Genomic DNA, 15,896 nt, shown 5'->3' with positions numbered 1-15,896 from the left:
TAAAATGTTCCTTGTACCCATCATGAGGTTGCTACAACCTAGCCTCTGAATTAGTTTTTAACAGGTCGATATACAAATGGGAGCAATCAAGGTAATGATGTAACAGACAGTAAAACATTCAATTTCGCCTTGCACACTCTTGCCTGAATCTAGTTTATCTCAGGTGTAATTATTAGTCCAAACTAAAACGAGCGTTTCCATTGGACGAATTCAGCTAGGTCCATCCCTGTTTCGTTCCGTTTGCTTCCGTTTTAAGAAACATTTTGCAACAGATCACCCGCGCACACAGTTCACTTTCATAGCAGTCACATAGGCCTACAGTATCATCACTTTGTTCACTGTATAATTTATTCTCACATCTACGTGCTCTCCTCCTCTCACCTTTTCCCTTCGCGACAACAATTGTCTGTGACCAGGAAACAACAACAAAAAACTCTCCCAAGCCAAACCTTCATACTGTACCATAACCGCTAACTGCTACACAGCCTACATTGTCACCATATTAGCTAACGTCATATTCAACATAGCTACTAGAACTAATGCGTTGGTAAACCAACTATCCAATCTATGTGTACAATCATGCAGTACAGGCTATAGCAAGCATTTATAAAACCGAAAGCTTACCTTGACTTGGAAGAGTTACAGTGTTGGATAGCCTTAGCCAGCTAGCTAACAAAAATAGCATTCCTCTCTGTTTGAGTCAGGTTGTTGAGTAGGCTAAATTAGCTGCATTAGCTAGCTAAGTAAGTGGAAGGTAAACTAAGAAGAAACAACGAAAATATAGCTATCTCTCTCGCTCTCTCTCTCTGTAGTTTCTCTTTAAAGAAATGAATTTGTTCAACACTGTGAAACTATCGTCTTTCTCTGACACTTTATGCACTGCAGTGCTAGCTAGCTGTAGCTTATGCTTTCAGTACTAGATTCATTTGCTTATTCTTTGATTGGATGGACAACATGCCAGTTCATGCTGCAAGAGTTCTTATAGGTTGGAGGACATCCTCCGGAAGTCGTCATAGTTGCTGTGTAAGTCTGTGGAAGGGGGTGAGAACCATGAGCCTCCTAGGTTTTGTATTGAAGTCGATTGAAGAAACTAGCTGTCCTCCGGCTACACCATGGTGCTACCCTACAGAGTGCTGTTGAGGCTACTGTAGACCTTCTTTGCAAAACAGTGTGTTTTAGTCAGTTATTGGGTAACTCAAATATATTTAGGATAGTTTTATCGAAAAAGAAAGACCATTTTTATTTTTTTCTGAAATTCACTCCCATTCCTCTTCCAAGGAGCCTCCACTGGTGTGCGCGGCTGAACAGTCACGTATGTGAGTGTGTGTGTAAGCTGTATTTAGCCGTTTCCTGTGTATAGCTCTGGCAGGCAGATGAGTGTAAATGTTTGTAGAAGCGTAGGCGTATGGAGGTGTGTTTGTGAGGAGTCTGTGTGATAGCGAGGCAGGTTGAGGTAAACAGATGCAGTCCTCAGGGTAATCCAAGTCAGACAGGGTCAGATTGAAGGGGGAAGAAGGTTGAGGGGATGGAGTGGACTGGGATGGAGACTTTGTTTATATGCACACTCACGGCAAAGCCCCCCCCCCCCCCCCCCCCTCAAGCAGATGTGCAGATGTTGAGCCTCTTGCTCTCTGTCAGACACACACGTGCACAAACACACACAGGGTTACCTCTGTGACCCCTGTACATCTGTGGGGGTTGTAAGTGGGGTACTGCTCCTCCTCATTTATGTACCCCCCCCCCCCTTCACTAAGGGACTGGCAGTGTCAGCAACACAGCTGTTCTTAAAAAGTCTCAACCCTAGTATTCTAACCAATGAGACACTGCCGTGTACTCTTAAAGCCTTGGCAATGTTTTATACGAAGCGTAAGATGCCACACCCTGGCTGGACACTATGCAGAAATGGCAGTTAGGACTGAATGAATATCCATGGCTGTGACATACCGTTGAAGTCAACAGTTGCAAAGCAACGGCACACAGGAAACACACAGTGCTAATAGTCCAAAAATGTGACTATTATTCAAATTAAATGGTCCCTGTCTAATAAAGACTTCCTCCTCTTCCCTACCCGTGTTAGAGTGATGTGACTCATGCATGATGTAATACTGACCCCCACTGGCTCACTATAGAACTGTCTGGACAACTGAGAACAAACAAACTGAAAGGCTCTCACATCTATGTGCGCACACACATTTTCTCTCTTGACCACTCACACACTCATACACCTGCCCATGCATACATGTTTTTTCTCTCTCTTAAACACACTAGTTAGCTCACACACACTCGATCTCAAACACACACACTCGCTCTCATTCAGATTCAAAGTGAATGAAGGCACAACTCTTATTGTGAAAAAGCCGTCCCTCCCCTCCTTTGTACTGTTCACACTCATAGTTATCCACTGCTCCCTCCCTCCTCTCTATGCCCCCCCCCCCCCCCCCCCAGACACTGAAACTGGAATCAGATGGGCTAGCTTAACCCTTTTAAACACTAAGTGTAGTTTCTCGCTGAGAAAAATAAAGGTTCTGTTGTTATATGAATTGTCTCTCTGGAGAAGTGTCCCCTAAATGACTTAAATGTACAACGAAGGAGAGAGAGCAACTGAAGGAGAGATGAATAGGAGAGAGAGCAACTGAAGGAGAGATGAATAGGAGAGAGAGCAACTGAAGGAGAGGTGAATAGGAGAGAGAGCAACTGAAGGAGAGATGAATAGGAGAGAGAGCAACTGAAGGAGAGATGAATAGGAGAGAGAGCAACTGAAGGAGAGATGAATAGGAGAGAGAGCAACTGAAGGAGAGGTGAATAGGAGAGAGAGCAACTGAAGGAGAGATGAATAGGAGAGAGAGCAACTGAAGGAGAGGTGAATAGGAGAGAGAGCAACTGAAGGAGAGGTGAATAGGAGAGAGAGCAACTGAAGGAGAGATGAATAGGAGAGAGAGCAACTGAAGGAGAGATGAATAGGAGAGAGAGCAACTGAAGGAGAGGTGAATAGGAGAGAGAGCAACTGAAGGAGAGATGAATAGGAGAGAGAGCAACTGAAGGAGAGATGAATAGGAGAGAGCAACTGAAGGAGAGGTGAATAGGAGAGAGAGCAACTGAAGGAGAGGTGAATAGGAGAGAGAGCAACTGAAGGAGAGGTGAATAGGAGAGAGAGCAACTGAAGGAGAGATAAATAGGAGAGAGTGAGTTTTTTTCTTCTCTGAATCTTAGTGGCAAGGCTACACACTCTGTTTCACTTAGTCCTGAAAGGGTATTTTTGCCTCGAAGTTTTCGCTCTGCTGGCACCACCAGACTAAATGAGGACTGGGTGTTAGGGACTGTAATCCTTGGCTTTACCAGAATGATGTGTACTAGAATCATGTGTATCTGTGTGTAAATCAGTGTGCGAGTGATTCAGAATCTCTCTCTCTCCCCGTATGTGAAAAGTGTGGAAGTTTTTACATGGCCCAGGGGTTTGTGGCTGAATAGAAACTATCATCTGGTGAATTACGCCATAAAGTGTTGCAGCCGAGCTTCACCAATTCCCCCGTCTCCAAAAAACATGGATGTTTACATGTAGAACTTGAGGTTATTGAACTTGAAGTTCATGACATAAACTAGAAGTATTTTCACATATGGATTATTGAGCAATGGAGAACTGTGCCATAGATTCTGTAGATTACAATATGGAGTTTATTACAATATGGAGTTTAGTACAATATGGAGTTTAGGGTTGTGTGTGTTATATGTTATACAAAGTGTGTTTGATATGTCATAGTGTGTGTGGTGTGCCTGGCCGTCTGAGGTCTAAGTGCGGCCACAGTGACCAGTGTGTGGCTAGCGGCGGTGACATGGTGGAGCGTGGGGGCTGTGTGTCGCGTGTGTCTCTGTTTGTGTTCTGTATACACAGTCTCCACTAAATTACAGCCTCTGAACACAAACACACAGAGAGAGAGAGAGACTCTGAAAGAGAGAGAGAGACTCTGAAAGAGATTGAGAGAGACTGAAAGAGAGAGAGAGAGATTCTGAAAGAGAGGGAGAGATTCTGAAAGAGAGATTGAAAGAGCGAGAGATTCTGAAAGAGATATTCTGAAAGAGAGAGACATTCTGAAAGAGAGAGAGAGAGATTCTGAAAGAGCGAGAGAGAGAGAGATTCTGAAAGAGAGAGAGCAAATGTCAAATTGGCTTTTTACCAAATTACCGTACAACAGACCATGTATTCACCCTGCACACCCTAATTGACAACCCAAACAAAGGCAAAGACTTCTCATGTTTTGTTGATTTCAAAAAAGCCTTCGACTCAATTTGGCATGAGGGTCTGCTATACAAATTGATGGAAAGTGGTGTTGGGGGTAAAACATATGATATTATAAAATCCATGTACACAAACAACAAGTGCGCAGTTAAAATAGGCAAAAAACACACAGATTTCTTCCCATAGGGCCGTGGGGTGAGACAGGGATGCAGCTTAAGCCCCACACTCTTCAACATATATATCAACAAATTGGCGCGGTCACTAGTCTGCAGCACCCGGCCTCACCCTACTAGAATCTAAAGTCAAATGTCTACTGTTTGCTGATGATCTGGTGCTTCTGTCACCAATCAAGGAGGGCCTACAGCAACACCTAGATATTCTGCACAGATTCAAAATAATGGTGTTCCAAAAAAGGTCACACAAATACAAATTCCATCTAGACACCATTGCCCTAGAGCACACAAAGAACTATACATACCTTTGCCTAAACATCAGCGCCACAGGTAACTTCCACAAAGCTGTGAACGATCTGAGAGACAAGGCAAGAAGGGCATTCTATGCCATCAAAAGGAACATAAAATGCAACATACCAATTAGGATCTGGCTAAAAATACTTGAATCAGTCATATAGCCAATTGCTCTTTATGGTTGTGAGGTCTGGGGTCCGCTCACCAACCAAGATTTCACAAAATTACTCTGCATGCCGAATTCTGCAAAAATATCCTCCACGTACAACGTAGAACACCAAATAATGGATGCAGAGCAGAATTAGGCCGATACACACTAATTATCAAAATCCAGAAAAGAGCCATTAAATTCTACAACCACCTAAAAGGAAGCGATTCCCAAACGTTCCATAACAAAGCCATCACCTACAGAGAGATGAACCTGGAGAAGAGTCCCTTAAGCAAGCTGGTCCTGGGGCTCTGTTCACAAACACACCCCACAGAGCCCCAGGACAGCAGCACAATTAGACCCAATCAAATCATGAGAAAACAAAAAGATAATTACTTGACACATTGGAAAGAATTAACAAAAAAAACAGAGCAAACTAGAATGCTATTTTGGCCCTAAACAGAGAGTACACAGCGGCAGAATACCTGACCACTGTGACTGACCCAAAATTAAGGAAAGCTTTGACTATGTACAGACTCAGTAAGCATAGCCTTGCTATTGAGAAAGGCCGCCGTAGGCAGACATGGCTCTCAAGAGAAGACAGGCTATGTGCTCACTGCCCACAAAATGAGGTGGAAACTGAGCTGCACTTCCTAACCTCCTACCCAATGTATGACCATATTAGAGATACATATTTCCCTCAGATTACACAGATCCACAAAGATTTCGAAAACAAATCCAATTTTGATAAACTCCCATATCTACTGGGTGAAATTCCACAGTGTGAAATTCCACAGTGTGCCATCACAACAGCAAGATTTGTGACCTGTTGCCATGAGAAAAGGGCAACCAGTGAAGAACAAACACCATTGTAAATACAACCCATATTTATGCTTATTTATCTTCCCTTGTGTACTTTAACCATTTGTACATTGTTAAAACACTGTATATATATAATATGACATTTGTAATGTCTTTATTGTTTTGAAACTTCTGTATGTGTAATGTTTACTGTTAATTTTAATAGTTTATTTCACTTTTGTATATTATCTACCTCACTTGCTTTGGCAATGTTAACACGTTTCCCATGCCAATAAAGGCCCTTGAATTCTGAAAAGAGAGAGAGATTCTGAAAGAGAGAGAGATTCTGAAAGAGAGAAAGATTCTGAAAGAGAGAGATTCTGAAAGAGCGAGTGAGAAATTCTGAAAGAGAGAGTGAGAGATTCTGAGAGAGAGAGAGAGAGAGAGATTCTGAGAGAGAGAGATATTCTGAGAGAGCGAGAGATTCTGAAAGAGATTCTGAAAGAGCGAGAGAGAGATTCTGAAAGAGAGAGAGAGAGATTATGAAAGAGATTCTGAAAGAGAGAGAGATTCTGAAAGAGAGACAAACAACCAGAGAGACAGACAGCCAGAGAGACATATAGCCAGAGAGAGAGAGAGGGATTCTGAAAGACAAACATCCAGAGAGACATATAGCCAGAGAGAAAGAGGGGTTCTGAAAGACAAACAGCCAGAGAGAGAGAGGGGTTCTGAAAGACAAACAACCAGAGAGACAGACAGCCAGAGAGAGAGAGGGGTTCTGAAAGACAAACAACCAGAGAGACAGACAGCCAGAGAGAGAGAGGGGTTCTGAAAGACAAACAACCAGAGAGACAGACAGCCAGAGAGAGGGGTTCTGAAAGACAAACAGCCAGAGAGACAGACAGCCAGAGAGAGGGATTCTGAAAGCATACAGCCAGAAAGATATATTCTGGAAAAACAGACAGACACAGACAGACAGAGGGATTCTAACAGACAGACAGACAGACAGAGAGGGATTCTGAGAGAGAGACAGACAGAGATAGAGAGGGGTTCTGAAATACAAACAACCAGAGAGACATACAGACAGACAGAGAGAGAGAGAGGGGTTCTGAAATACAAACAACCAGAGAGACAGACAGCCAGAGAGAGAGGGATTCTGAAAGACAAACAACCAGAGAGAGAGAGGGATTCTGAAAGACAAACAACCAGAGAGACAGACAGCCAGAGAGACATATAGCCAGAGAGAGAGAGGGATTCTGAAAGACAAACAACCAGAGAGACAGACAGCCAGAGAGAGAGAGGGATTCTGAAAGACAAACAACCAGAGAGACAGACAGCCAGAGAGAGAGGGATTTTGAAAGACAAACAACCAGAGAGACAGACAGCCAGAGAGAGAGAGGGATTCTGAAAGACAAACAACCAGAGAGACAGACAGCCAGAGAGAGAGAGGGATTTTGAAAGACAAACAACCAGAGAGGCAGACAGCCAGAGAGAGAGAGAGGGATTTTGAAAGACAAACAACCAGAGAGACAGACAGCCAGAGAGAGGGGGATTCTGAAAGACAAACAGCCAGAGAGAGGGGGATTCTGAAAGACAAACAGCCAGAGAGAGAGAGGGGGATTCTGAAAGACAAACAACCAGAGAGACAGACAGCCAGAGAGAGAGAGGGATTCTGAAAGACAAACAACCAGAGAGACAGACAGCCAGAGAGACGTATAGCCAAAGAGAGAGAGGGATTCTGAAAGACAAACAACCAGAGAGACAGACAGCCAGAGAGACATACAGCCAGAGAGAGAGAGAGAGGGATTCTGAAAGACAAACAACCAGAGCGACAGACAGCCAGAGAGAGAGAGAGGGATTCTGAAATACAAACAACCAGAGAGACAGACAGCCAGAGAGAGAGAGGGGTTCTGAAAGACAAACAACCAGAGAGACAGACAGCCAGAGAGAGAGAGAGGGGTTCTGAAAGACAAACAACCAGAGAGACAGACAGCCAGAGAGAGAGGGGTTCTGAAAGACAAACAACCAGAGAGACAGACAGCCAGAGAGAAAGAGGGGTTCTGAAAGACAAGCAACCAGAGAGAGAGAGGGGTTCTGAAAGACAGACGGACAGGGAGAGGGATTCTGAAAGACAGACAGACAGGGAGAGGGATTCTGAAAGACATTGAGATGGGGATAGATTTCGAAAGAGCAAGAGATTGGCAGAGATAGCTGTTGATTGGCAGACAGTTGATGTGTGTCCCTCCCTCAGTGGGGTTGCTGGAGGTGGTCTGTCCCTGCCTCTCTGCCGCTAGTCTGACTTTGAATGAGTCCCTAGCCGAGGAGTGTGTCCAGGCCAGGCCAGCTGAGCGGAAATGGCCTGGTCTCAACACACACTGTTGTTTGGAAATGCAAGCCTCATTTAAAGGGGAAGATATACGGCCCCAAGTTTCTATAAATGTAACAGGCAACAGGCTGATGGGCCCAAGCAGGCTTCACCTTACCTTTAAGAGCTTTTCCATCCCCCTTCTGGAGTCCCTATCACTCCATCTCTCTTTTTCTTTCGTTCTAAGTGTAAATGTATCCAACAATCTGTCTTTCCATATCCACTTATCTCTCAACATAGTTTTCCTCATGTTTCTTTTTATTTTCCTATCCATCTCAACCCTCTTTTTCCCTCACTTGTTTTATTTTCCACAAGTCATTTATTTTCTCTTACACTTTTCTCGCTCATTTTGATGCCATGTCCATTTTGAGTCTCTTTGCCAGGTCATATTCTAAAGTGTGTGTTGTTGTTGTTTGTAAGCATGTCCCAGAGCCTAACCGTGGGGGACAGAGCCTAACCGTGGGGGACAGAGCCTAACCGTGGGGGACAGAGCCTACCCGTGGGGGACAGAGCCTACCCGTGGGGGACAGAGCCTACCCGTGGGGGACAGAGCCTACCCGTGGGGGACAGAGCCTACCCGTGGGGGACAGAGCCTACCCGTGGGGGAAAGAGCCTACCCGTGGGGGACAGAGTCTACCCGTGGGGGACAGAGTCTACCTGTGGGGGACAGAGTCTACCTGTGGGGGACAGAGCCTAACTGTGGGGGACAGAGTCTAACCGTGGGGGACAGAGCCTAACCGTGGGGGACAGAGCCTACCCGTGGGGGACAGAGCCTACCCGTGGGGGACAGAGCCTACCCGTGGGGGACAGAGCCTAACCGTGGGGGACAGAGCCTACCCGTGGGGGACAGAGCCTACCCGTGGGGGAAAGAGCCTACCCGTGGGGGACCATGTCTACCCGTGGGGGACAGAGTCTACCTGTGGGGGACAGAGTCTACCTGTGGGGGACAGAGCCTACCCGTGGGGGACAGAGCCTACCCGTGGGGGACAGAGCCTAACCGTGGGGGACAGAGCCTAACCGTGGGGGACAGAGCCTACCCGTGGGGGAAAGAGCCTACCCGTGGGGGACAGAGTCTACCTGTGGGGGACAGAGCCTAACTGTGGGGGACAGAGTCTACCCGTGGGGGACCGAGTCTAACCGTGGGGGACGGAGCCTAACCGTGGGGGACGGAGCCTAACCGTAGGGGACAGAGCCTAACCGTAGGGGACAGAGTCTACCTGTGGGGGACAGAGTCTAACCGTGGTGGACAGAGTCTAACCGTGGTGGACAGAGTCTAACCGTGGTGGACAGAGCCTAACCGTGGTGGACAGAGCCTACCCGTGGTGGACAGAGTCTACCCGTGGGGGACAGAGTCTAACCGTGGGGGATAGAGCCTAACCGTAGGGGACAGAGTATACCCGTGGGGGACAGAGTCTACCTGTGGGGGACAGAGTCTACCCGTAGGGGACAGAGTCTACCCGTGGGGGACAGAGTCTACCCGTGGGGGACAGAGTCTACCCGTGGGGGACAGAGTCTACCCGTGGGGGACAGAGCCTACCCGTGGGGGACAGAGCCTACCCGTGGGGGACAGAGCCTACCCGTGGGGGACAGTCAGCACAGTGACTGTCTGACTCTGACTGCTTCAAAGCAGAGCCTTTGATCCTCTCCAAAGAGGCCATTTTAGGTGCTGTAAAAGAGCTAGTGGAAGAACGACATGTTTTCCAGGAGACGTTAAGGAGATTCCCTGATAGACGGCTCACTGCCTCAACCCTCGTTGATCTTACTAATTGAGAGTGCGGGTGTAGTTAAAAGACAATATACTCTGGATTAGTAGTGGCCTCTGCACTGTAAACTTGGGGGAAACAGCAAGCCTGCGTTTAGAAACACAGAGGGAACGCGGTGAATAAAGATGCTGCAGAGCGTAGAGGCAAAGGGACTGTCCTTATGTCTACGGTGCGGTTCCTTTATTGTCTGTGTAGGTATGAGTGGAGCTATTCCAATGCAAATCCAATTCCATTTCCCTTCTCTGCTCGCGTCTCTTATCTCCCTCTTGGTTTTATGTTAATAGCAGGATGGCCCGAATGCAAATGAGTGTCGGATATAGAAAGCAATGACCTGTTTGTGCATTTCAGTACACACACACACACACACACACACACACACACACACACACACACACACTAGAACCACTGTGTATAGGTAAGAGCTGGGAGCAGTTTCTCAACCATTCTTTCTCATTTCATCTACATTATGAGTGTGCTCAGTGCCAGTGGCCACAGTGTTTATAGTCTAATTTCCGTTCTCCTCTTTTAAAGACTCTGTTTGATATCCACACCTCTCACACCGGACCGAGCTATGGCCCTAAAAAGAGACCAAGGGATTCACTTTAGTTTTCCATTTCCGACAGGACTTCACACAAATTTCCATCTTCTGATAAACAGAGAGATTCCGGTGAACCAGGCTAGAATTCATCATGGTTGTCACCGTGGGTCACAGTGTGCTGTGGCTGTGTGGCTGTGTGGCTGTGTGTGTGTGTGTGTGTGTGTGTGTGTGTGTGTGTGTGTGTGTGTGTGTGTGTGTGTGTGTGTGTGTGTGTGTGTGTGTGTGTGTGTGTGTGTGTGTGTGACCGTGGGTCACAGTGAGTGCGTGCGTGCGTGCGTGCGGTGTGTGACCGTGGGTCACAGTGAGTGCGTGCGGTGTGTGTGTGTGTGACCGTGGGTCACAGTGTGTGTGTGAGTGCGTGCGTGCGTGCGGTGTGTGTGTGTGACCGTGGGTCACGGTGTGTGTGTGAGTGCGTGCGGTGTGTGTGTGTGACCGTGGGTCACGGTGTGTGTGTGAGTGCGTGCGGTGTGTGTGTCTGTTTTTGTCTGTTTTTTGGGTTGTTTACATGTTCAAAGCTCTGCCTCTCTTTGGAGTCCGGCTGCATGCAGTTGATTATGGTTTTTCAATTTCTTTTCCAACAAATCAATAAAAAGCAAACCATGCTCACTGTTATTTAACTCCGAGAACTTCATCATTGTCTCTTCACCTCAATATTTATGCTTTATGTTGTCAGCGAGTTGCCTGTCTCGCTTCCAGCTGCGTATGTCTGGTGTGAGTTTGTGAATGCAAATTGTTGTGGGAGCCTGCCGTGTGTGTGCGTGTCTGCTTCAGTCTAATTCAAAATAGTTTTTCATCCTCGTAGCCATAGTAAAGGCAAGCTGTCAGTCATCCAATGAAAAGTGACTCTTGACCAGTGTAGAGCGTCCTGCTCTGAACCTCCTGGACCTGTCCCCTCCCCCTCCCTCTTATCCCCCTCCCCCTCTCCTCCCTCTCTGCCCCTGGGCCCAGAAAAAAGGTTCATTGTGCAGCAGCGAGCGTTTGGCGCCTGGTTCTGGTTAGCTCAGCTCCATCTGAAACACTCACCTTCCTCTAGGGGCTGCATCTGGAGTTGGTTTCCTGTTTGGGCTGGCTGCACTGCGCTGGCCAGGGGCGGGGTTTGGCCCAGCCCTGTGATTGGGTGAGATGGAGGCTTTATGAACCCCAGGATGGATGGAACTGCCAAACACTAGTCTGTCAATCACTGACCTAACTGACAGCATCAGACCAGAGAGAGTGTTTGATTGGTGCAGATTGCCAAGCAGTTAAGTTCCGTATCTATCAGGGACTTCATGAGGCTTCTGTCTCTCGTCACTGTGAGGGTATCAGCTATCAACATTTTATCATAGCTTTACTCTTAGAAAAAAAGCTTCCGAAAGGGTTCTTCGGCCGTGCAATCTAAGGTGCTATCTAGAACCTAAAAGGTTTCTTCGGCTGTTCCCATGGGAGATCCCTTTGAAGTACCATTGTTGGTTCCAGGGATAACCCTTTTTGGGTCCAGGTAGAACCCTTTTGGTTCCAAGTAAAAATGTTTTGGGTTCCATGTAGAACCTTTTCGACAGAGGGTTCTACATGGAACCCAAAATGGTTCTAACTGGAACCAAAAAGGGTTTTCCCTGGAACGAACAATGGTACTTCAAAGGGTTCTCCCATGGGGACAGCCGAAGAAACCTTTTAGGTTCTAGATAGCACCTTTTTTTTCTAAGAGTGTATTCTTAGATAGTTATTTATTTCTTCTTTCAATGGAAATAGTATGTCACGATAACAAACTGTATAGTAGTAATTTAAAGTAATGGCATTATTTCAGTAATTGCGCGTCCTAATATTACCATTGTTTTGACAGTATTTACACGGTTATTCTGTAATTGTGTGTAATGATGGCATTTAGGGCATGGCGACAGGACCAGTCGATCCAGTAATGGTGTGTAATAATAACGTTAGCGTTTAGCGAGCAGGCTACAGCTTCCTGTTATTACTGCAGTAATGGTCTGGTATTGGGCTGCCCTCACTACAGCCACTAAAATACATCTCTTTTTACAGACTGAACCTAAAACTTGACATGGAATTAGCAGCATACTTTTAGAGCCTGTCGTGTGGAGACTTTTATAGTGACAGGCAGGCTGAGGGGAAAGGCTCGGTCAGAGGGGGCTTGGCGGGGCGAGGACGGGGGTACAGGGGCAGGGATGTCTGGCTCTAGTTGAGGGATGTCACTCTGGTAGGACCAGGTAATCAGAATTCCACCTTGGCTTGGGGCTGAGTGGACTATGTCTGTAAACCTGCTTCATGAAGTCTGTTCTGTTGTGAGAGTGGTACTGTACCTGAACCGTAGTGCACTGATTGAGTTCCAAGCATTGTAGAGATTAGCTGTGGTGCGTGTGTGCGTGTGTGTGCGTGTGCGTGTCCTTTGAGCTTTTTGTCTTCAGGAGATATATCAAAAGCTGCCAGGACAGGACATGGAGGTTTTCGTATGGAGCATGTGTGTGTGTGACAGACAAACACACACAAAACATTAATCTCTACAGTGCTTGGAACTCAATCACTCTTACGACCAGCAGACGACAGCTTTTTATATGTCTCCTGAAGACAAAAAGCTCAAAGGATAAAGAAAGTGAGTGAGCGGGGAGATGGATGCAAAAAGAAAGAGTAAGAGTGAACGTGGGATTGAGAAGAAGCAAAGGTCCAGTGAAAGTCAGAAGTGGGAGGTAGAACAACAGAAACAGGAGGAGGGGGGGGGGGGTGAGAAAGGAAAGCTGGATACACACAGACACTTGGTGTAGTTGAACCCTCCACAGAGCTCATGACTACAGGTCAGAGTTAATGTCACGTAGAGTCTGTCTTATGAGTAAGGCGAGGAGTTTCTCCTGGGCAGCTCATGTGGAAAAACTCCAGGGGGCCATAGAACCCATTTCCCTCCACTTCACCTGCTTCCCGAAGCAGGCCACTCCGTTCTCAGCCTCATGTGGCTGCTGCTGACCGTCCTCTCTGCAGGCTACAGGACAGATCAGCCCCTGGACATGTGTGGACTGACTGAGCAGCAGGAGATCCATGTCCGCTGAGAGTTAGAGAGTGATGACAGAGACGAGGTGTTTACTCTGCTCGCCTTACCGTGAAACCCTGAAACCTCTTTGCTTCTCTTTCTCCTCACAGTGGAAGAAGTAAGGGAAAGAGCCCAAACATTATCTGGCAAAAATGTGGAAGTGTGGCCTTGGAGATGTATTTGATTATGCCGTGTTTAAGGGGAAAAAGGTGTTCTGTGATTTGGTTTGTGTGTTTGAATACCCCCTGAGGGCGGTGGTTGGCTGGGGCTGAGGACTAGCTGGAAGAGAACTGGTGCTCTGACACACTACAGTCATACATCTCATGTACTTTAAAATGAGATCTTCTAGATAGATATCAAGCACTTTAAGACAAGGGGGTAGTGCCAACTGAGGGTAGTGGGTAGTGCCAACTGTCCGGGTTTGGCCCAGGTGGGCCGTCATTGTAAATAAGAATTTGTTGTTAAATAAAGGTTCAATCCCATTTTAAAAACGTCAATGTTCAAAGGATCATTGTTCACGGAGACCAGAGCCGGATTCACACGCACAGACAGTCAGTTCAGTGTGTTGGGTCTGATTCGCCACTCCCTGTCCCAGAACAGGGTTGTAATGGATCGGACACTGGATCCCCCCAGTGGACCAGATCAGGGCTCAGATTTTGGAGCAGGGTAGGGAGAGAGTCTGTTTGTCTTGGTTTGGAGGAACATTGAGGTCTTAACACACAGCTCAGTCAATAAAATGTCATCTATACACAGAGGCATCCGACCACAGCTCTAGCGGATTCCCCTCACTCTTTCTCTTGTTCTTTCCCTCTCTTTCTCCCTCTCTCTTTCTCACTCTTTTGTACAAAACACACACCTGTGTGTATGATCTCAGCCTGGCTGTTAGACTGTGTATCGTTCTGTTTAAGAGCCTAGGGTCCACATCACGTGGGCCAGGACTGGCAAAACCAGCATGGGAACAAACTCACTCACAACAACACAGAGAAACAGGTCACTGCTCCTAAACCGAATAGAATCACGCACCCTGTGTCTGTGCATGCATGCAAATGATCAGGTAAATTATGTCTAATACACATTTGCATGATAAAACAAAACGCAAAATGGAGAAGAGTAAACGAGAATGAGTTTACATACAACTGGATTACTCATAGTTGTAAAAAAAGCAAGCGCAAAAACATGCCGCTCTAGACAATCATTGACATTGTCTTGCTTGTTGTTGTATGTGTGTGGGGATTTGATGTGTTTTGTGTTACCCAGCTTGTAGTTTCTACTTCGTATCTCTAAAATGTGTCTTGTGCCCTGTGTGTGTTGCAGGCTCTCGGAGACTCTGACTTTGCTGGTGTTCTGAGGCAGCTGCTGCCCCTGATGAAGCCTCGCGGTGAGGAGGGGTCCAGCTCAGAGTCCAGTTCAGCTTCTCGGTCAGGGGAGGATGAGTGTGGTCCAGACGAGCTGCTGGTGCTGCTGGTCTACCTGTACTCCCTGGCTGGAGAGGCTCAGCCTGCAGACTATGAAGAGGTGGAGAAGGTGGAGAGGGAGCTGATTGGAGCGCTCACCCTAGTCATCACCAGAGAGACGGAGCTCAGCCCGCTGCTGCAGAAACTCACCAGTTAGGAGGGTGGGGGGCAGGGGTGAAGGGAACTGTGGGGTGGATCTTGGCTGATGGGGTCGCTGGTTTGCGTATGTTTGAAATAGTGGAACCTAATATTGCACCATTCTCTTGATAAGACTCAACTGAACCAGATGCAACATATCACAACATTATAGACGGGTTGCTTCTTTACCAACTATGGGACAAAACAGACTGGGTTGGCTTAGATGGTTGACAACATGTAAATGTTTATTGAAAACATACAGTGCATTTAGAAAGTATTCAGACCCCTTGACTTTTTCCAAATTTTGTTACGTTAACAGCTTTATTCATACCATCAATACCATCAATCTACACACAGTACCCCATATTGACAAAGTGAAAACAAGTTTTTAGAAATGTTTGCAAATGTATTCAAAAATAAAAACAGAAATACCTTATTTACGTAAGTATTTAGACCCTTTGCTATGAGACTCGAAATTGAGCTTCGGTGCATCCTGTTTCCATTGATCATCCTTGAAATGTATCTACAACTTCAATGGAGTCCACCTTTGGTAAATTCAGGGGATTGGACATGATTTAGAAAGGCACACACCTGTCTATATAAGATCCCACAGTTGCCAGTGCATGTCAGAGCAGAAATCAAGCCTTGAGGTTGAAGGAATTGTCCGTAGAGCTCCAAGACAGGATTGTGTCGAGGCACACTGAGCAATCGGGGGAGAAGGGCCTTGGTCAGGGAGGTGACCAAGAACACGATGGTCACTCTGACAGAGCTCCAGAGTTCCTCTGTGGAGATGGGAGAACCTTCCAGAAGGACAACCATCCACCAATCAGGCCTTTATGGTAGAGTGATCAGACGGAAGCCACTCCTCAGTAAAAGGCACATGACAGACCGCTTTGAGTTTGCTAAAAGGCCCCT

The 15,896-nt window shown here is 46.7% G+C and overlaps 1 protein-coding gene across 1 annotated transcript in view; it reads left to right on the top strand.

Moving 5' to 3' along the window:
- The window catches only part of LOC109897193 (sec1 family domain-containing protein 2-like), a 78,700-nt gene extending 63,301 nt beyond the window's left edge, over nt 1–15,399 (top strand). The window contains exon 5 of the mRNA XM_031833513.1: nt 14,704–15,399. Coding sequence (XP_031689373.1) covers nt 14,704–14,720 — 17 coding nt within the window. The 3' untranslated portion in view covers nt 14,721–15,399. The remainder of the gene's footprint in view (nt 1–14,703) is intronic.
- Nucleotides 15,400–15,896: the final 497 nt, after the last annotated feature.

This window comes from Oncorhynchus kisutch, linkage group LG10 (assembly GCF_002021735.2).
Source record: "Oncorhynchus kisutch isolate 150728-3 linkage group LG10, Okis_V2, whole genome shotgun sequence".
Lineage (NCBI taxonomy): Eukaryota > Metazoa > Chordata > Actinopteri > Salmoniformes > Salmonidae > Oncorhynchus > Oncorhynchus kisutch.
The sequence above is the reverse complement of the archived record's forward strand: the minus strand, read 5'-3'. Positions and strand labels throughout refer to the sequence as shown.